This window comes from Candoia aspera, chromosome 1 (genome assembly GCF_035149785.1).
Source record: "Candoia aspera isolate rCanAsp1 chromosome 1, rCanAsp1.hap2, whole genome shotgun sequence".
NCBI lineage: Eukaryota > Metazoa > Chordata > Lepidosauria > Squamata > Boidae > Candoia > Candoia aspera.
In genome coordinates this window covers 88,722,881-88,745,115 of record NC_086153.1, presented here as the reverse complement: position 1 = coordinate 88,745,115, position 22,235 = coordinate 88,722,881, and the positions used below count along the sequence as shown (strand labels likewise).

At 40.1% G+C, this 22,235-nt stretch overlaps 2 protein-coding genes across 2 annotated transcripts in view; one reads left to right on the top strand and one right to left on the bottom strand.

Annotated features, from left to right (window-relative positions):
- Positions 1-5,322: 5,322 nt before the first annotated feature.
- Positions 5,323-20,829, bottom strand: ADAT2 (adenosine deaminase tRNA specific 2). The gene is made up of 6 exons (XM_063309208.1): positions 20,672-20,829; positions 16,748-16,852; positions 9,394-9,544; positions 7,832-7,938; positions 6,932-7,004; positions 5,323-6,846 (listed from the first exon to the last, which is right to left on the bottom strand). Exons 1-6 carry the CDS (start codon positions 20,741-20,743, stop codon positions 6,809-6,811), a joined length of 546 nt encoding a protein of 181 aa, XP_063165278.1. The 5' UTR covers positions 20,744-20,829; the 3' UTR covers positions 5,323-6,808.
- Positions 20,830-20,928: 99 nt separating this feature from the next.
- PEX3 (peroxisomal biogenesis factor 3) overlaps positions 20,929-22,235 on the top strand; it is a 15,062-nt gene continuing 13,755 nt past the window's right edge. The window contains exon 1 of the mRNA XM_063309196.1: positions 20,929-21,035. Within this exon, the coding sequence (XP_063165266.1) occupies positions 20,963-21,035 (73 nt within the window). The 5' untranslated portion in view covers positions 20,929-20,962. The remainder of the gene's footprint in view (positions 21,036-22,235) is intronic.

Genomic DNA, 22,235 nt, shown 5'->3' with positions numbered 1-22,235 from the left:
TAATGGAACGGCTTTGAAGAGATTATCTTAATATGATCAGCCTGTTATCTAAAGCAGCAACAGCAGACTTCTATATTTTTAGAAGGAATATTCAATCTCTTTACAGCAGAAAAGTTCCTGACTTTCCTTGTGGAGCCTTTGCAGGTAGGTAGGTAGGTAGGTAGATCATCCTAGTTTTTTAAAAATTAGTCCGATATGCTGAGTGATTTACATTTTCAATATTACATGTTCTTAAAATAGCCAGTCAAGGTTTGTCAACATATTGAAAAAAAAATTGCTTTGAGGTGTTTTGCTTTAGCTAGCACTGAAGATGTTGCCCAGTTGGATAACGAAATGTCTGCAAGCAAGCAACCAAGCTAAGAGAGCACCAAGGACCCCACGGTGTTTTGTTTTGCTGTGATAGAAGAACAAGAAAGAGGACCTTTGAGAAATTTTGTCAAATTTGTTTGGAGTTCTGTTTGTAATATAAATTTCCCAACATACAGTATATGCCTTATGTAAAACTTCAATCACATTGTTGTGATTTGCAGATATATTACTAAATAGTCTAATAAAATACAAAATTAAACACACACACACACACACAAACCTACAATAAATGCAGGAGCATGATTGAAGAGAGAAAAAAATCATCTTCTGACAGTAAAAAACAGCAGGATTGGTATCATGTCATTTGCCCTTGGGACAACATTATTAAAATAGAGCCATGTGGTGCAGTGATGTTGGACTAGGATTGGGAGACCCAAGTCCAAGTCTACCCTTGCCATGGAAACTGACTAATTTGACTTTGGGCCTGTCCTCCTTCCTCAGATACAACTTACTCACAGAGTAGTGTTGCAACAATAAAACAAGACCTCATATAAGATTCCTGGAACTGGAGAAAAAGCAAGATATAACTCAAATGAATACAATGGAATAATACAACAACAACAACACCCAAAATCTTTTCCCCAACTCATTCTGGGAGCAGGATTTAAATGTTTCAAACTAAAAAGAGTAAGTCACTTATGACAATCACATTACCTTCTTTGTTCTCCAGATGCCAATCATTGTCAACACAAGGGTTACAGAATGGGTTTAAAGTGTTGTTGAATGCGTTGTTCTTATACTGCTTTCTGACTGTCCTGTAACATCCCCCCACCCCTAAAAGTGTGGTGTCCTCTGATCACTTATGGAACACTTTAATATAATTACAGAGCCTCACTCTTTCATCTACGTAGCCAAGAGTAAGATGGAAAGTGGATATTAATTCACAAGGAGTAATTTGATTAGTAGAACTTAAAGTGCACTTTGGGTCTTCCTAGTTATCAAAAAAATATCTAGATTTAAAATGTATGCACTTAAAGCAATGATGGCTGACAAAATTGGAGATCTGGAACTGGCAAAAATGATCATTTGCCTTTTTCCCCTTTTAAAAATCCAGGACTAACCGTCCTGCCAAGCTAATACTGGAGTATCTTCTGGAACTAAGATCTGAGAGAGTAAGGGGTTGATTTATTTGCTGTTGGCTTACTTTGCCAAGTTGCCGCTGAGCCAGAAAGCAGTGAAGAGCTACATCCTCGTGAACTAACACTCAGATCCTCCTTGGTGCAAGAAGATTCAGTTTTAAGAATCCAAACAGTCAGATTTGCAGAGATGCAAGCCAGAATTTGCTCTCACATATATTTAATCACATATTTTTAAAAAGGAGGGGGAGGGGGAGGAGCACAGCCCTGAAAAACATCCAACGTTTCTATGGAAACACAGGAAACATATTTCCTCTCAGATGAGTGCTCTACATCTTCCCAGATCATATAAAGCCTCTTGAGGCTCTGATAGATGTTTAACAATAAACGCAAGGGTGCCAGAGAAAGCCTTTGGCAGTTCTTGCCCCCTTCGTACTTAGGCAACCAACCCTAATTTAGCATGGATGGCCTGATTGCAGACATTCCAGTCTGGCAATTGTAATTTCAGGGCAGGGAATGGGTCCAATGTTCCTCTATCCACTACGTCACACTGGCTACCAATACCAAACACAGCAGCCAAATGTTTATTTTTGCAGAAGTTTGTTGCTAAGGAAATCTTGCTCTATAGCAGCATCATGATTACAGCTTTTCCCCTCCCGTTAAGAGATTTTCCCCTTATTCAGCTTGTACACTATATAGGTATTTTCTCCGCCTAACCATTCTGCCAAAACTATGTGTGGAAAACACATTTCGAATATCAGGTTCAGAAGTGAAGGAAGCAGGGAGGTGAATTTCATTTCCCTCCTTTTTCCCTTTCCACCAAAAGTGCTGAGTGGCATTACTGCTGCTTTCCTAACTGAACGGTATACATAAAGCTCCAGCAACTACTCAGACATATGGAATGATGTGTCTCTTCTTCCAGAAGTATGAACATATAAAGCCCTCCTGGGACTATTTAGGCATGTTCCTAGGATTATAGAGTCCAGCAAAATTATTTGTTATCTGACTCATGTTAATCATTTATAAGAAAGCTTTGAATGAGGCAGCAGTTGAGAAACATCAACCTGATTTCTTTATTTGTTAAATTATTTATAGCATGCCCACTGGTGGAGCAAATTATAGTCCATGAAATAAAACAATAAAATGAAAAAAAATGATATGATTACAAATTAAAAGAGTTTAAACTCCCAGATCCTGGGGAAAAGAGGAACGACTTGATCTGGTATCTAAGAGACTCCACCAGAGCATTCGGGGAGGGCCTTGCTCAAGCCCAGCATACTTGCTTGGTTCCCTCCCTTGCACCCACTCAGTTTCACTGGAGGGGTGGGGAACACAGCCAGAAGAGTTCCTGGGAGACTTAGGCAAGTATGCATAGGAGCAGCTACTTTGATCCCAAGCCAGGCCAACCTTGCACCACATGATTATTATCAGTCAATCCCAGCTGTTTTTTGTTTAAGTTAATACTGTAACCATGCTTACTTTAGGATAGATTGTATTTGAAAAAAAGTACAGCCTTTCCCAGGTATTGCTATGTATAAAGAGGGACCAGTGGAATTACCTTTCCACAAACGTGGTTTTAAAATCCATTTCATAAAATTTACACCTAAGGCTGCAATCATATAGATCGATGTTTCTTAACCTGACAACTTTAAGATGTGTGGACTTCAACTCCCAGAATTCTCCAGCCAGCATGCTGGGAATTCTGGGAGTTGAAGTCCACACATCTTAAAGTTGCCAAGGTTGAGAAACGCTAATACAGATGCTTCTCAGGGGATAAGTCCCCTTGAACTCAGTGGCACCTACTTCTGTGTCAACATCCACCTATGCATCATTTGAGTATACTTTTCTATCAACACTAGGTAGAAATTACTACCAGATAAACCTGGATAGGACTATGCTTAAAGATTTTTTTTCAAAATAATTCTTATGAGTTCATAGTCCTACTATTCAAAGGTCTGTGACCTGGTCTGCCCAACAGTAAATATGGGTATCATACTGAGACTCAAATCAATTTAATAATCCCTATCAGTCTACAATTGTGTACAGTTTGCAAACCTATACATATACACGAACTTGAGAATAAATTCCATTTAACTAAGAGGAATTTGCTTTTGAGTAGATCTGAATACGATTATGCTACAAGATCAATAGAAATGCCATCCTATCCTGTTAATATTAGTTAAATGTACTAATCACAGAAAGGGGTTCCAGATGCCATATAGAACATTATGAGATATGTTTCTAGCCAAGAAAACTTACAGCCTATGGCTAAATAAATATGATTAAAGATCCTTACTTCAGTGTGGTAAACTTACCTCTCTGGAGCTCTTGGACCAACTCTGAGTCTAGTTTCAAAAACCTTTTGTAAGCAATCATTTCAAACTCCTGGCAAGAATGCTCTATCCCTTCCCCTAGTTCACAGGAATGGACTCAGGGGCGAGAGAACAGCCATCGATCGGGTGTCTTCTATCACCTGCTTCAGCCCTCCCACCACCGGTGTATTTGAAGTCAGTGGGAGGTAATTCCAAGCTTAAATGTTGAAGCCCAAAGCTCTAGAACAGCTGCTTAAAAGCTACCAATGTGTCTTCCTTCTTGCCACATGCAGTGTGAAATTGCTACATCAAAGAAAGCCAGGCTGGGAGAGGGATGACAAGCATTAGAAATACTGATCTCAATTCCTTGAATTATTAGAACAATAAAATACCAGAAAAAATCTGGGTCATACAGCCCATAACATTATAATCCAGAAGGTACAGGCAAGCGCTTGATTATTGCCCAAATTATTTACTTGCTCAGCAAGCACTTTTTGGGAGAACAAGACTTCGCTTCCAATCTTCTTGGACTATTCATTACTGGAACACTGAGGCCCTCTTCTGGACCTGCCAGATAATACATCCAAAAACAATCCAACCAAGTTTTCAAGTGTGTTCTGAAACTTTGGCTTTGCTTTTCCTTGTTGCCTGTCAACCCTTTGATGTAGGCCAAGTCAGGAAACAGACACTGCAAGGACTCCTGGAATTCTATTCCCCAGCATGGCTGGCTGGGTAATTCTGGGAGTTGGTTCACACATCTTAAAGTTGCTGAGGTTGAAAAATACTGCTCTAATACTACATAGAATCAAGGTGGGGTTGCGTCTCTTTCTTACTCCCTTTCCCAGGGCTTAGATGTCATTTACTGTCTTTTTTACCTGCTTACGGTTCTTGCATGCCTTCATCCATGTTATCTCCACCTTCCTCTATACCACTTCCACTGTCAGAACCCAGCTTCCCTTTCACAGACGAAGATGTCCCAGGCACGTCATCATTGCGAAACAACTACAGACTCATCACCCCCCACCCAAGCTTAGTGATTCCCCAAGGTCAACAGACAAATGGAGCTGGAAAGACCCTGCTGTATTCTTTTTGTTGCATAGCAACCAATTCTGGAGAGTGTATCGTGGCAGAAAGTAGGAAGTCCCCTTCATCCTGGAACTGACAACTATCAATTTTCTACTGATAGTGGTGACAGATCCCAGGGGCAGGGCTTGTGTGGGAATTTCAGATGGAACTGATGTGTATCGGACATGAGGTATGGATATCTGCTGTGGTCTCGCATGACTTCTCAGATTTTGGGTAACCCTTGTGGTGAGAGAGATATTCCAGGCATCTCCTCCTGGACCTACAATGCAGAAGGTGCTAGCCGGAATCTGGGCTCCTGGCTTAGTTAAGCTACATCTTTAATGATGAGACAAGATAGTTGCCTCCTCCTCCCCAAAACATCAGCAAACTCCACATATTTTTCTAGTAAGGAAGAAGATTCAGAGAGCTGTGTAGGAGAGAGAGAAGGAATAAGATTGGAAAGCTTGCAAATGGTGCTGTTGACAACTTTTTATTCCCTCACCAATATTATCTCTGCCTTCCTCTGCATGGCCCTTCCCTGAATCAGGTTTCAAATATTACAGTTTGGCTATACAGTTAATTTCTAACACAGTTACTACCAAAATGACTGCATTTAAGACTAGGTAACATTAGCATATTTGAATATAACTTTAACATTTCAACTACAAATAAGTTTAGGAAAAGTAGCTGTTATAAATAAGACATTACTGTAAGCGAACAGAGGTATACCCAAGTCCTCCATTGCTAATTCAGTAAATTCTCTCAAGTCTAGCATGACAACTGGTGACTTCATGACACACCCATGTTATTTTCTTGGCAACATTACAAAAGTGGCTTGCTATTGCCTTTTTTCTGGGATGTTTTCTCAACTTTGCAGTCTGGCCAACAGCTATGGAACTTCCAAAGAATAAAGTATTCTGGCCCTGTTTAGCTTTTCAACATTGGCCAAGAGTGGATAGGCACTGCTAACCTGAATATGCCTGCCTTCAATTTTATAAGGAGTTTTCTGTTGCAAACATTAATCATAACTAAATCAACTGATCCTTAATGGTGATGGCTACTACAGCAGGACTTTGTCTGAAAGGAATGGGTATGGCAGCAATTGATCAGGCTTGAGTACAAACTCCTGTTTTTCAATTCAGTTATCACAATAAAGGGTTAAGTTTCCTTAATATTGCCTGCATTTGTTACAAAGGTCTGGACACCAAAGTCACTAGGCAGTTCTAAACTTGCCACGTGATGCAGTGAAGCAAACATGTGTACAATTAGACACTGTCAGATATTCATAAACATTAGGACTATTTCAGTGAAAGAGTACATGGATTTATGCAGAAGACCCCCTTCTTGTGCTCGGTATTTCCAGTCAACAATTACACATAGGAAATGACAGGAAAAATTGGAGAGCCTCTACTAGCACTAGAACAGACTCAACTAGACTAAAATGAGTAAATGCCTGGACTGCATTATAGCTTAATAAAGTCGTATTACGAACTGGACTAGTTCCCAAGACAGTTTCCAAAGTAGCAGGGTGTTCTGGGTAGCCTGATTCAGCAGGTATAACTTAGTGAACAGCACATTTTAGCAGGATACTGGCAGAAAGTTACACAGTTTGTATACAGAGTTCTTATCTAAATATTTTACAAGACAATAAAAAGTCAGCACAAACCAAGAACTATCATAATTAGTTGAGCCTCTGATCAAGTTCAAAATCAATAGTTGTAACAGCCTTAACTAGCATTAACCTTTCAATAATACCTTTCCAGTTTGGCATCAGGGGAAAAAAACAGACATTTTGATCCACAACTATATTTGTTAATTTATCATAACTTCCATAATACAATAAATGACATATTGAAGAGGGACAGTTACATCATTTTCCACCTCCTGGGGCTAAATAATTTAGTCCAGCAAAGGTCAGCACTGTCCAGATCATTCAGGGATTCATTATTCTTCTAGACTGATTAACTTTCCATCACAGCCAATCATTTACTGAATTCCTTTTTTTCGAACTTTTGATTTTGGTGCTGCCAAAAAGAAAAAAAACTGTAATCAATAATATTCAAATCTATAAATGTCTATATGAATTAAAATGTTGATGACAGATTTTACCATTTGGATTCTCTTGTCTGTAGAAGGTTTTCAGCATTTCCACAGCTTCTTCAGATCGATAACCAGCTATGCACTATAGAAATTAAAAATGTTGCTCAAAAATGCATCCTAAATGAAGGTGCACCAAGAGCAGAATTACCCAGTTAAGACTTAATTATACTATAGTTAATTCCACCTACAGATTATTCTCAGAAAATGTTCATTTCTTGAAATGTATGAGCATGCACATGAATATATAAAACAGGACATTCTCAGTGAACAAGAAATTTTAAAAGCATGTAGTTAAATGAAGGATTGCTTTCCATAATGTTTGAAGATTTTTAAAATGCAAACATTTCTTCTCATAATTGCCACAACACACAGCTAAAATGTAATCACTAGGTGAAATATCAGAGAACATTTACACGTTGGTTCTTCTTAAAAATCTAATTCTATTCCTACAATTGTTTCCCATTTTGTTTTGTTTTGATTATCTAAATACAGAATTTCCTTTTTCTACTTGATATTTAGGCAAAGAAACAAACAATTGTTATACAGAACTTCCTACAGTTTTCCATCTATGGACTTAATTTCATTGATGTTTCATGGCTAGGTGCATTCACTGAAACCACCTTGATTATCAGTAGTTATTCCAAATTCTTATTTTTTAGTAAGCTATGAAAAATTATACCCCATTCAACCACAAAATGCAAGAGAACATAAAGAGGATGCTGTATTACAGAATAGAATTCCAGTCATTTCCATTAAAAAAAAAAAGAAAATGGCTGGTTTAAGTCCTGAAATAATGTGTATACTCTGTCTTCCCAAATGTTGATCTAGAGCAAAGCCTTCACTGCTATACCACTTTGATATATCACAGTCTTATGAATATATTGGAAGGCACCACAGTAAAGTACTCACTTGAAATGGTTCCCCTGTACCTGCTAAGGTAGCAGAAGAGATATTCAAAACTGAGCCACAGCCTCCAAACCGTTCATTTTGGCAACCATATACAACCAGTGGGATTTATACAGATCAATTAAGGCATTAACTAGGTTAGACAAGAAATCATAAACAGACAGTATATGATGTACAGATAGTAACCATTCAGGTTTAATTAACAGTCCAGTCATTCTGATATACTGTACCTGCTTTCCATTGTTATTGTTATTGTTGTTGTTTTTGTTGCTATTATTTCCATTTGTATACAGTACCGCCCAATTCCCAATGACCCTGGGAGGTTCACATGTAAATAGCATTAAAAGGAATACAGGTAGTCTTCACTTAACAGTGGTAATTGGGACTGGAATTTCCATTACTAAGCGATGCAGTCATAAAGTGAGATGTCATGTGACTTCATCACTTAGCGACAGCATTCCTGGCAATTCCCCTTGCCATTGTTAAGTGAACTTTACCAGTCGTTAGCCGAGCACCCACCCCAATCCAAGCTATTCCAGGCTTGATCCCTTCCAGCCTTGAACCTAGGTTAGGTAAGCAACGGCCTTCTACTCCCCCCACCTACCTACTGCCCCACCACCTCTGCCCCTTTGGCTGCCCAGCACCCTGCACTGCAGAGTGGCAAGCAGACCCATAACTGCGCAGCTCTGGGGCTCCAAGAAGCCCCTGAGATGCAGCACAGCACAAAACTGCAAACGCTCCAGCCCAGCCGCGCAAAGCCACCCCAGGAAGCTCCAGCTGGCCTGGCCCAGCCATCCCAGGCCGCCTCTGCTTCCCAAAGGGCAGAGAATGAAGCGCTCGTAAGTGTGGGCAGGCTGCCAAGCCCCTGAATTTTGATCACGTGACTGCGGGGTGCTGCAACAGTTGTAATTTTGGGCACAGGTCATAAGTCCATTTTTTCAGTGCCACTGTAATTTTGAATGGTCACTGAATGAATGGTCATTAAGTGAGGACTACCTATAAAACAATGTACTTTTTTTGTGTACAACACACACATCCATAGACATCTTATTACAAAACTGGCAGCTTCCCCAGACAAAATATTTCTCATCCTCCCCTATGTCAACAAAAGATGCCTTCTACCCATAAATTGAGGGCACACATATCGCTGAATTATCCCTGCCATACCCCATCATCCAAATCCAGAAATTAAATAAGACGTTTTGGAGAAAAGAAGTTTAAATTAGTATGTTCCTGCTCTATGAAAATTCCAAAATTTCACATAGGACACAAGCACTTTCCCTGCCTAATGTAGACTTAATCCTGCAGATCACCTTCTTTTCTAGCCTACCCACATCAAGATTTGCTAATAAAAATTCAGAGATTGTATGACTCTGAATTCCAAGTTGGAGAACAATAGCAGAGAGGGTCTTCTTCCCACGGTTCCTCAGGGTGGGAAACAGAAACCTGGACTACTTAAGGCTTGGCTCAAATCCAGGTGTATTCTTCATATGTTCAGAGTTCCTGCAAATCCCAACACAGAGCATGTATGGACAAGAAGTGATCAAACATATGGAGAAGGATACTCATCATTCGAAGAGCAGCTGCACACATAATACAGGGCTCAACTGTGACATATAGTACTGTGTATGTAAAGACTTCCTCAGGTTCCTTCTTGTGCTGCTGACACCAGTCCAGGACCTGATCAATTGCTACCATTTCTGCATGGCGAGTAGCCTGTGAGAATAAAGCAAAAGAGTATCAGCACTGATGCCATATAGAATGGATTACTTTGCATACAACACACATACAAGGAAAAAATAACTCTGTTTTTAGTAGACAGGCAAATTACAGGAGCTACAGTCTGGGCAAGATAGCCTAGGACAGGTTTCCTCAATCTAGTGCCCTCTAGATGTATGGAGACCAGCATTCACAGTATTACAAGCCAACATGGCCACTGGTTGAGAAAGGTTAGTTACTTTCAGCTCTGTGATTCTGTTCTCTATGCTTTCCATAGTTCCCCACCGCTGAAAAATAATTTGCTTGAGGTAGTCCAGATTCTGTTTGGATTAAGGCAGTCAAAACAATTCACTGAAGCATGGAGTGAAATACTTTCCTATGCATGAGAATGCCTGCTGTATTGTTTCAAGAGACAAAGGGTAAGGTAACAGCTCAATGCCTTTTAGAACTTGCTTTATAAGCAAGACAAATCAAAATAGCACAGATGATCTTGACCCTTGTTGGAAATTGGTTACCATTTATTCATTTATTTGTTAGGTTTATATCCTGCCTTTCCTCCAAGAGCTCAAGGTGGTATGCACAGCATTCTCTCCTCCAATTACTTCTCACAACAGCCCTATGAAGTAGGTTGGATTGAGAGAGGGTAACTGGCCCAAAATCACTCAGGAAGCTTCCATGGCTGAGGGCAAATTTAACCTTGGTCTTGTTGGCACCAGTTCAATGCCTTCAAAAGTACACCATGCTGGCTTTGGACTGAAAGAGAACAACTAGCCCCAAGTCATCCAGGAAGCTATGGTGTAATGGTTGCCTATTCTAAAACACTGTCAGACTCATAAGCAGGAATTCAAAGATATCTGATTTATTAAAGAATAGTATGCAGGATCACAGAGAAAGCTGAGAATGATGAAAGCACGCCAAATTCAAAGTAAAAACCCTCGGTGCAAATGAGATCCCTCCCCCCGTAGAATCTTCTCAAGTTCACAATCCCAGGTGCTCCGAACGGTTTCTGATGGTCTGCGGGAAAAGGCCTTGAACAGATGACGTAATTCCAAACACATTCCATTGTACTGATTTCACATACAGAGCTTGGTACAAGGTCTCACAGCAGCTCCTTCCCAAACAGAAACCCGTGTCAGCACCATGGCATGTGAAACGTTACGATGTATAAACTACATTGAATCAGTGAACATGACATATGGAGGCTGAGGGTAGACTTCCACTTGGGTCTCCCAATCCTAGTCTATATCCCTAAGGAGTACACCCCACCCCTGGCTCTCATATAAATATCTCCATACTATCAAAGCAGCCTGTCTGAATCCAGGCCTCATTTAAAAAACAACAACAACAAAAGTCATAGTAGCAGAACAGGGCACAATATTTATATTTATGTAAAGCACCCACCCTACAATTGCAATGGTTGCAGATCTCTTTTATAATGGATTCTCAAAAATGCCACTGTAAGGCAGCGAAGGTCAATGACAACCACTGCTGGTGAGGTCTTATTTTACTACACTGATGTGTGGTTATTTTACACTGTGCTTTTGCTTACATTTTACTAGCGCAATACCAAAAGCCAATCACAAAGTGGAACAAAAAGGACTGTAAGAGCCACAAGAACTTAGTTTGAAAACAATAAAGATCATCAATCAAATCAAATCAAATGCATGTCTCTGCTTTACTGACTTTTCCCTCAATGTTTGAAACAAAAGGGACAACAGTTTGATCGCTTCCCAGTCTTTTCTCTTAACAATTGTGATGTTCATCAGTTTCTCTATAGTACTATTTAAAATACCTCCGACATTATTGTTACAAACACTGAACAGAATCTCTCTTAAGTAAGGACTGAGAGAGCAGGCGGAAAACAGCTGTTTGGTTAAAGCCACAACTGGCTGCAAGCAAAATTATTCTCCTACCTGTCAGGTATCAACTACACATTTTGTATTTAATCTTTTCAAAATTAATGCAAGGAAAAAGACTAATCTACCAGTCATAAAAAGCAAAATAGGCAGCATAGTGCTCTCATCAGCTTTATGCATGTCCATGGATTATATCACCAGGTTTTTCCAATTATGGCCGCATTTTGCACTGATGCCATAACATGCATCTACTTTCATTTATTTGTAATATACTCTACATAGTAGTTCCCTACTCTTGAGGTTGACAAGACCTCAAGAGTTTATCTAAAAAAACAGCGGTCATCATATCAACAAAATAAACAGCAGAGCAAGGGGAAAAAATCAGCAGCATAATCTAGAATTTTCTGCAGTTTCACCTCCACTGGCAGGGAGTTTCTTAGAAAAAGTTCTGAAAATAATTGTAGTATTTGTACAGATTCATGCAAGCAAAGGGAGCCCTGAAGACATTCAGGAAACAAGAAGTTTAAACAAGCCACCTTTTTGAACTGTGCCTGGTTACTAACTAAAAGTTAGTCCACCTGTTTCAGACTAGCAGGATATGATCTCTGTGTTTATGCTTATTCAGCAATCTCATTGCTGCATTCTGAATTTCCCATAGCTTCTAAATAATCTGAAAGGCAGCACATGTACAAAACATTGCCTGTGGAACAATTACCAAAAAATGCATCACTTGGTCAGCCTATCACTTTTTAAGAACGGTGATTTGTACCTAAATATTTTAAGAAAACATATAGTCACAAAATGGGAAATGTTCTTAGTTTAGAACAGCATGCACATTCCAGATACTTAAGGCTCTTCCCTTACTGTTTTTTAAAACAGCTTATATATTTCATGGTATGCTTCCTACTATAAATTTATAATACAAATTGAAAACAACAGCCTAATTAATTATTGGGTAGATGAAAGTATGCTACTCAAGAAAATGAACGGAACGTATGTGATTGATAATAAATGTGAAGCAAATAGAATGCCTTTAGCTATAATCTAATGTTATAATACCATCTTACGAATTAATTTTAATGTGAACAGCCCTTTAAGAGATTGTGCTTAGCAGGTGCCATAAATACTATAAAACACTCTAGGGCGCAACAATAATCCCTGGATGAGAGCTGGCAAAATTCCTGACTGTTAAAATGCTCTCAGTTCTTTTTAAGAACTGTTAAAACCCATGCCTTATAAAATCAGTTAGATAGAACCCATTGTTATTAATGAACTGCCATGCACAGCCAGGTTTTCAGCATCTCCATCTACACTGATGACTTCTCAAGGGGTAGGGGTAGGGTTATATTTCATCATAACACTAACAAACATATATTCAAGCCAGGTCTGGCAATTGTTCTTATTGTTGTGCTGATCCTAGAAAATAAGAGACATGAAGTCAGTAGTTTTTAGTAGATCAATATCTGTTCAAGAAAACAAACTTCAATAAATCAATGTAAAGTAAGAATCTAAATTTATTCCAGAGCCACTAATAGAACTAGGGCATTGCAAGGCAAATAATCTAATCACTTCAGGTAACTTGCACACTTATCTCTTGTTCTCCTCCCATTCCATGAAGGTGAATAAGCTAGTAACAGCCAAGCATGCACACTCTTTTGGAAGATTAGAATCTTCTTGTGAAATCCATGCCATGTTTATTTCTGCACTGCGCTCTTCTACAATGAATTCTGTACGACAGGGTCTTTTTGGGAAGAGCCACAATAATAATACTTGGGGTTCAAACATCAGTGTGCCCAAACAGAGTTAAGAAAAATTCCTACCAGAGTAGACAACACTGGGCAAAATTGGTATCCAGCAAAATATCATCCAGTGTAAGGGATCTTCCTACATTTATTCAAGTAATGACTAGTGCAAATGAAGCAACAAGAATTTCTAAAACAAGTTTAGTTTTAAGCTAGAGAATGGTGATTTCAATCATTTTAATATTATGTACCATAAAATATGAAAGTGTAGCTTTTATTGTCTGAATTGTTTCAGTTTTGATTTCAAATTGCAAATCACTCAGAGATCTTTATTTTACATGCAATATATATTGTTGTAATATATTCACCAGTCTTTCTCAATCTAGATTTCAGTTCCCATAATCCTCAACCAATGGCTATGCTGACTAAGGGATTACAGGAATTAAAATCCAACATATTTGGAAATTGAGACACCGTGAAATACTGCTACATTTTGAAAACTTGATCTTGTCCAGGTGAAAGTAACAAAACTAAAAAGGGAACAGTTGATTTGACACGGTATGCTTGCAATGAATCTGAGAAGACCAGAGGAAAGTTACACCTGAGGAAGAAAAATACGTATATAAATCAAGTAGAAAGGAGAGAAAAAACAAAAATAGACACACATAGGAAGAAAATGCAGGCATAACTTGTACATTTCCTAGCAGACAGTTCAAAAACAGCAGCTCAGAGGGAATTCACAGCATTACTACAGAAAAGGTACCCTAGGATGAATGTAAAACAAAGTCAATTCAAATTTAACATACAACTTATAGGCATATACATTTGAAAAATAATCACTATTTATCCAATATGAATTATATATCTCATTTACATTACTATTTTTTTTCAAAAAATATGTATACATATAAAATATATATTCTATATATAAAATAAAGCTAAGTTATAGAATGTAGAAATATAGGCATCTTATATAGGCTACTACACCTCAAATAGAATGATTACAAAGATGGAAATCTCAAGTAATACATCTTCATAATTGGATAGAACTGCTTGAGGAGTTGCCTGGAGGTTCAGAGGAGGAGTGGACAGTTTGGAGATGTTCAAACAGATTGTGCACTGGTTTAACCAAAGATTATATGGAAAAATGGGGGTTTCTCCCTGAGGGCAAGGATATTTGCTGCAAATGTGGCAATATTCAAACAACTACCCATCTTTTACAGTACCCTTTGGGACTGACATGCACACAGAGTGACTTATTGGCCAGAAACATTTCTGCCATCAATGTGGCCCAGCATTGGGCTAGAGTTATATAAATTTTATATTTTTATTAAATGTTTTTAACTTTTAATTAATACTTCCTCCCCTTTTATTTCCTGCATTTCTGACACAAAACGAGACAAGGCATCTTATTTCAATTAGTAAATCCTTGAAACTATGTATTGAGTTGAACAACTTTTAGTAATCATCAGCTGTATCATATTTCTATTATTTAGAGATATCTTATTTGAGTGTTTGGTGATCAGTCACCTTTAAGAATATGTAATAGGTTGGTTGTTCTATTGCTTCTACTTCAGAGTTCTATTTTTGTTAGCTTGAAAAGATATTTTAATTCAAACATGACTGAATCATAGAATTTAAGGGTTGGAAGGGACCTTAGAGGTCACCTAGTTCAGCCTATCTGGTGTGGGAATCCATTATTATAGTACCCCTGACAATGGCCAACCAACCTCTGTTTAAACACCTTCAAAGAGGGAGAGTCCACTATCTCCTGAGGCAGTCTGTTCCCCTGTTGAAGAGCTCTTCCCATTAGGAAATGTTTCTTGTAAATTTTATTTATTTATTTATTAAATTTCTCTGCTGCCCATCTTGTGCACGATGACTCCGGGTGGCTTACAAAAAATAAATATAAATATAAAAGTATATAAATACAAATACAAATGTAAAATACAAAATTCAAGATGGGAAATAAGATCTTATTCTGGCACCCTCACAGGGCCAACCACCCGCATGAATAGCTGTCGGCCCTCCCATCCCAGGCCAGATGGCATAACCATGTTTTTACTCCCTTTTGAAATTTCTTGTAATTGCCTGAAACTCTTGGCAAATTCTTCCTCATCTTCTACATGATAACCCTTCAGATACTTGAAGGGCACTATCATGCCTCCCTGCAGTTCTCTGTTCTCCAGGCTAAAGATGTTCAATGCCTCCAACCATTCCTCATAAGTTTTTCCTTGAGGCCCTTATAATCTCCTCTGGACACACATCAGTTTGCTAATGTCCTTCCTAAATGCACTGCCCAGAACAAGATTGCACTGATTGATAAGATTAAAGGATTTCTAAATAAACTAAAAGAAAAATAAAATAACACACCACAAAAGTAGTAAAAATAGATGCTCACTAGCATTCAGAGAAACAGCCTCGTGTGGCGCAGAGTGATAGGCGGCAGTATCGCAACCGAAACTCTCCCCAGGACCCGAGTTCGATCCCAGCAGAAGCTGGATTCTCAAGTAGCTGGCTCAGGTCAACTCAGCCTTCCATCCTCCAGAGGTTGGTAAAATGAGTCCCCAGCTTGCTGGGGAAGGCAATGGCAAACCACCCCGCTAGAGTCTGCCAAGAAAACATCACGAAAGCGGCATCCCCCCAAAGGGTCAGACATGACTTGTTGCTTGCACAGGGGACCTTTCACACACCGCATTCAGACATCAACATTAAACATTTTCTATTTTAAAAAATGTTATCATGCCCCTCTTGTAATTGTGACCAGAATTTCTGTTGCTAAGCAATACAGTTGTAAAGCACATTGACATGACTGCACTGCTTAGCAACAGCAATCCTGGTAGTCCCCTTTGATGTTTTGAAGCAAGGACCACTGGTTGTTAAGCGAGGACTTCAAGTGACCACAACTTGCGAATTCCTTCCAGCTTCCAACAAGCAAAGTCAATGGGGAAGCTGGAAGGAAGACACAAGCTGTGGTCACGACAAGCCTTTCCTTAGGTGTCTTGCAAGCAGGCTGGCGGGCAAGATCTATGGGCAGGTGGGTGTCACAGGTAGGCACGAGTGCAGGTGGGCACTACACAGTACGAGATCCCCCTGCCACTCGGGGGCTCCTCTGGAGAAAAAGTGGCATGAGTAGGAGTGACTTGCAACCTCCTGTAGGCTTTCCCATTGACTTTGCTTGTGGAAAGACAGCAGGGAAGGCTGCAAATGGCAATCACATGACTGCAGCACACTGAAATGGCTGCACATTTGAGAACCAGTCATGAGTCCACTTTGCTCAGTGCCATTGTAAATTTGAATTGTCGCTGAACAAATGGACATAACCCAAGGACTACCTATAATATGTAATGTAAGAAAGATATAAAGTGGTTTTCCAGAATTGGAGAGATGTGATTATACTGAATGCAGCATTTTTTCATTAGAATTTTAGGAAAAAAGAACACAAAACATAAAAACCCTAAAACAGTAATTTGCTATGCCAGTCCCAAATTACACAAGACAGGTTTTAAACATAGCTGCCGTAATGGCAATTCTTTATACCAACTTGAGGATCTTTCTATTTACATTTGTAGTGCAAAGGTAGCATTCACTAAATTACTTACATTTTTAGTTTCATTAACTTCATTCCTTCCTTTTCCTACAATTTCATTATTGTAGACCATGAGGCAACCAACAGGTACTTCACCATTCTCAAGTGCATCTTTAGCCTATCAATACACACAAATTAATTAGCAACAGCAGTGTTAAAAGAGGGATATTGTGTCATATTTATCACGGATTACAAGTTCAGAAGCACAATGCATTCAGCTGCATTTATTTCAATAGTTCTCATTTAGTGAGCACAACTGGGATCAGCAATTTGGTCGGTAAGTAACATGGTCACTAAGTTGAAAATCTCATGACCGCAAATCTGCTTAGGTTTTTACTTCGGCTTTCCTTTTCCCCACTCCTCTTCCTTATAGAATACTCACCTTGGCTGAGATAATTAGCAAGAAGGAAATTTGTGTTTGTATTACATTCATTGGAGAGGAAGGGATTACAAGAATGTAAACAGGCACACAATGGGGAATACACATCAAAAGGAATGTGCTGGCAAACAGCCAGCGCTAGTGCATTCCTTTCAGTGTGTATTCCCCATTGTGTGCCTGCTTACTCTCTTTTAATCGCTTCCTCTTCAATATCTCCTCTCTGCGAGGAAGGAAAAAAAGAAAAAAAACAGGTCAGGCACAGGACAATACATACTGACTGTACTGGCAAACATGTGACAGAGAGAGAGAGAGAGAGAGAGAGAGAGAGAAAGAAAGACAATACAAAGGTCATAAATGCATGCCATGGTTGCAAGGTTATTTTTTCAGCACCATTGTAACTTCAAATGGTCACTGCATGAGGCAGTCAGCAAGCGAGATCTGCCTGTACAACCTTTTACCCAATACAAGGAATAACAGTATACAAGGAAGTCAGTTTCTGACTGAATGGATCACATAGATAGCAAAATAAAGGACATATGTGCTGGCACCTGCCTCTCCTCACAGAATCTTCAAAAGAAAAACAAGCTGAAATTAGCACACAGCAAGAAAATCACAACACACAGCTATCATTTATTAGCTGAGCTGTGTCTGAATCAGTAGCTTACGCTGGTCCACTTACATTTCTGTTTATAATGCCTTTGTTGAGTCACACAAAGCAACTGCTATGCATGCAATATGGTATCATTATACCATATTGACTATTCTAAAGCATTTGACTGTGTGGACCATAACAAATTGTGGCAAGTTCTTAGCGGTATGGGGATACCAAGTCATCTTGTATGCCTCCTGAAGAATCTGTATAACGACCAAGTAGCAACGGTAAGAACAGACCACGGAACAACGGACTGGTTTAAGATTGGGAAAGGAGTACGGCAGGGTTGTATACTCTCACCCTACCTATTCAACTTGTATGCAGAACACATCATGCGACGTGCTGGGCTTGAGGAATCCAAAGCTGGAGTTAAAATCGCTGGAAGAAACATTAACAATCTCAGATATGAAGATGATATCACTTTGATGGCTGAAAGTGAAGCGGAACTGAGGAGCCTTATGATGAAGGTGAAAGAAGAAAGTCCAAAAGCTGGCTTGCAGCTAAACCTCAAAAAAACCAAGATTATGGCAACCAGCTTGATTGATAACTGGCAAATAGAAGGAGAAAATGTAGAGGCAGTGAAAGACTTTGTATTTCTAGGTGCAAAGATTACTGCAGATGCTGACTGCAGTCAGGAAATCAGAAGACATTTAATCCTTGGGAGAAGAGCAATGACAAATCTCAATAAAATAGTCAAGAGCAGAGACATCACGCTGACAACAAAGGTCCGCATAGTTAAAGCAATGGTGTTCCCCGTAGTAACATATGGCTGCGAGAGCTGGACCATAAGGAAGGCTGAGAGAAGGAAGATAGATACTTTTGAACTGTGGTGTTGGAGGAAAATTCTGAGAGTGCCTTGGACTGCAAGATCAAACCAGTCCATACTCCAGGAAATAAAGCCAGACTGCTCACCTGAGGGAATGATATTAAAGGCAAAACTGAAGTACTTTGGCCACATCATGAGAAGACAGGACACCCTGGAGAAGATGCTGATGCTAGGGAGAGTGGAAGGCAAAAGGAAGAGGGGCCGACCAAGGGCAAGATGGATAGATGATATTCTAGAGGTGATGGACTCGTCCCTGGGGGAGCTGGGGGTGGTGACAACCAACAGGAGGCTCTGGCATGGGCTGGTCCATGAAGTCACAAAGAGTTGGAAGCGAGTGAATGAATAAACAACAACATACAATAGATGGCAAAAGTAGACATATGGATGAAAGTTCTCAGGAAAGATAAACAGAGTAATCAACACTAGCCTGACAGACAGGCTTTGTTCTGGGAGACGGAACCTTTTCTGGCTAAAACTAGCTTTGAGGAAGGAAGGAAGGAAGGAAGGAAGGAAGGAAGGAAGGAAGGAAGGGAGGGAGGGAGGGAGGGAGGGAGGGAGGGAGGAAGGAAGGAAGGAAGGAAGGAAGGATCCTGATAATCCATAGAAAGGGATGTTCAAGATGTTCAAATACATAAAGAAAAAAATTATGTTCAGTACATAAACCATTGAAAATCACTGGGTTAATAGGCAATATTCAAGAAGTGCAAGTTAAATTCCTTTTCCCAAATCCCAAGTGGCTTTATTTGTTTACTTCTCCATCTTCCATATTTTACTTTACGCTTCTCATGCCTCCTGATCTTTATTTACTTCTGAAGAAACTCTCCGGCATTAGCACTAAGGGCTGGAGTTGATTCCTAGATATTAATCTCTTTCAGAGGTTAAGACACTAGACTGAATCCCAGGTTCTAGTCCACCTTCTGCCATGGAAGCTCAAAGAGTAACTTTGGGCCAGTTGTTCTCTCTCAGTACAACCTACCTTACAGGGTTGCTGTGCTGGGGAAAAACTAGAGGCAGAAACACTATGCACGCCACCTTGAGCTCCTGTACCAAAGATGGAATATAAATCTAACAAATAAACTGCAGAAGTATGCTCACGTACTTCTGCTCCCAAAGTAAGCCTTAAGTCATCATTAAATCGCACACAGAGACAAACACATGACATGGCAAAAGTATACTCTGAAGGTGACTGAGTATTCTGCCCGGCCTAAAACTTTTTATCTGAGTAAGAGGTAATGTCATGTCCTTAGGGCAGTGTTTCTCAACCTCAGCAACTTTAAGATGGGTAGACTCCAACTCTAGCTGGGGAATTCTGGGAATTGAATTAAGGTTGAGTTGCTGAGGTTGAGAAACACTGCCTTAGGGCAACACATATTAATAAGGAACTGAGGATTGGTATCTTAAATGAAGTTTGGGGACAGGATGCATCTCTCCAAGGTAGGATCCTGTTCATCACATGTGTGTTCACTCAAAGCCCTCTCAAGTGGGTTTCCACTCATATCTACCACTAGCTTTTCCTTACTAATATAGCCATGAAAGGTGGAAGTACACTCCCACTTCAGGTCAGATCCCTGTCACTTGCAGTTCTGTCTAATGAACTGCTGGGAAAATTCGTTATATAAATTCGATAATATAAAATAGATAGATATACAGACAGACAGATACACAGATAGTTTTGGCTACACAAGCCAGAGCCTCAAAAAAAAGACGTGGCAAGGCTTTATGATTCAGGAGGAGCCTACACCTTATTTCAGGGAGCAAACTCTTTAGTTCCAGATTGGCAATTAGACCTGCAAACAATGAAATCTCCTGGAAAGCTTATTTAAGATGATAAGAGCCCATCGTTCATTCTGAAGAGACATCTGACCGAGTAAGCTCGACGGCACAAAAGATAATTCCAAAATAATTCAGAGGTGGATGTCGTCCATAAAATGGATTTCGCAAGAAATGCGTTCGTCTTTTTTCAGTATTCCCCAGCCTCGAAACTCCCAACCCCGAAACCTCTCTTTGTTTTCTTTTTCTTGCAGTGCGACTGGCCCCGCTATAACCCCTTTGGTTACTCTCCCTGCAAGTAAGCCCTCACCATATGTACAGCTCTGTCCATCCAGGCCTCAGTTTCCCCCGCGCTCACCCGCCACCTCTTCGTCGCTTCCATCTTTGGAAAGGAAAGCGTCGCTACGGAACGAAGAGTAAAGAGTGAACAGCTCCGGGGGATAAAGATGAAGAGAGAACCGCGGCGAGCTGGGGGACTCGAATGCGGGGAGGACATGGGCTGAAAGAGGCTGGCGTCGGAGGCGAGGGGCGGGGCTTCCTGCGGCGCGCCGGGGACGGGTGGGAGGAGGGGCGGCGGGCCTGAGATTCTGCTGCCGTCGCGATGCTGCTGGCCGTGTGGGGCTTCCTGAAGCGTCACAAAAAGAAATGCTTCTTCTTGGGCGCTTTCCTGGGCGGTGAGTTTCCTACCGGCATTTTCCGGGCCTTCGCCTGCTGCGCTTTGCCGTCCCGAAGCAGACGTCAGAGCAGCTCTACCTGGTCCCGATCGCCGACTTCCCTGTAATCCGAAGCCCCTGCGCTCTTGCTGCTGCCACTTTCGGCCCCAGCCCTGCCCAGAGCAGGAGGCGTCCGCCCCCTAATCTGCAGGACTGTTTCCTGCTCGCCCCCTGGTTTTGCTGCGTTTACCCAGCACTAAGTCCACCATGCTGAGTGGGGCTTGCTCCCAAGGAAGGGTACATGAGAATGCAACCTTACCTCTGATTAATTTACCAATTTTCTTCCTAGTTCTATATGCTCACATATATTGGCTTGGTTAAAATCCCAGCATCTTGCAAGAGAAGTCGATATGTGGAGAGTGAGGAACTCACCTTTCCTCCTACTGAAGACACTTCCCTCCTTCCCAGACTAACTTGCTCCTTATCATACATACCCTGATATTTCTGCTTTTTTATTTGATATACTAAGGTGATTTTTGTTTGATTTTATTTATGTAGCATTTATATCATAACAAACCAAGTTAAAAAATAAACTCAGGTAATAATGAACACGAGAAAAGATTCAAGCATATGCTTACTTGAGTTCATGTTTGCTAGCACCTGTGTGAACAAATTCCTCTTTAGATAGAACTGTAAACGAAGCAAATCTGGCTGTAGTTCCAAGAACATTATCTTTAATAGAAGAGGAAAAATAACTTCACCTTGATCATTTTCTTCTGAAATATAGGTGACAGATTGTTTTTTTCCTGGGGCTTTGTAAAAATAGGACAAAGAAGTAAAGAGTGACAGAGAGCTACAATCACATTTTTCTGGGCCTGGATGAAGGTGTGAATTAAAGGCAATACTTCAAAACCTGTCTTTAAGCACTGTTAATAGCATCAGTTGCTTTCACAACTGAGTTAAAGCCTTTCTCGCTGGAAGATTCTGAATTCATAAATATGTTTCATAGCATGGGAATTTGTAATTAAAGGAAACCAAGTTGACACCTTACAGTATGACTTCATAGAGCACTAACTTCTAGTTGGATTGTGCAAACATAAATATGCTTCTATATGATTTATTTTATAGTGGAAGGGGAGAGATGAGCCTGGGCCTCCATGGAGACCCAGAAGATAGTAATTGCTGTTGAGCAGGTCTGGCCCATGTGCTAAGTGACAAATC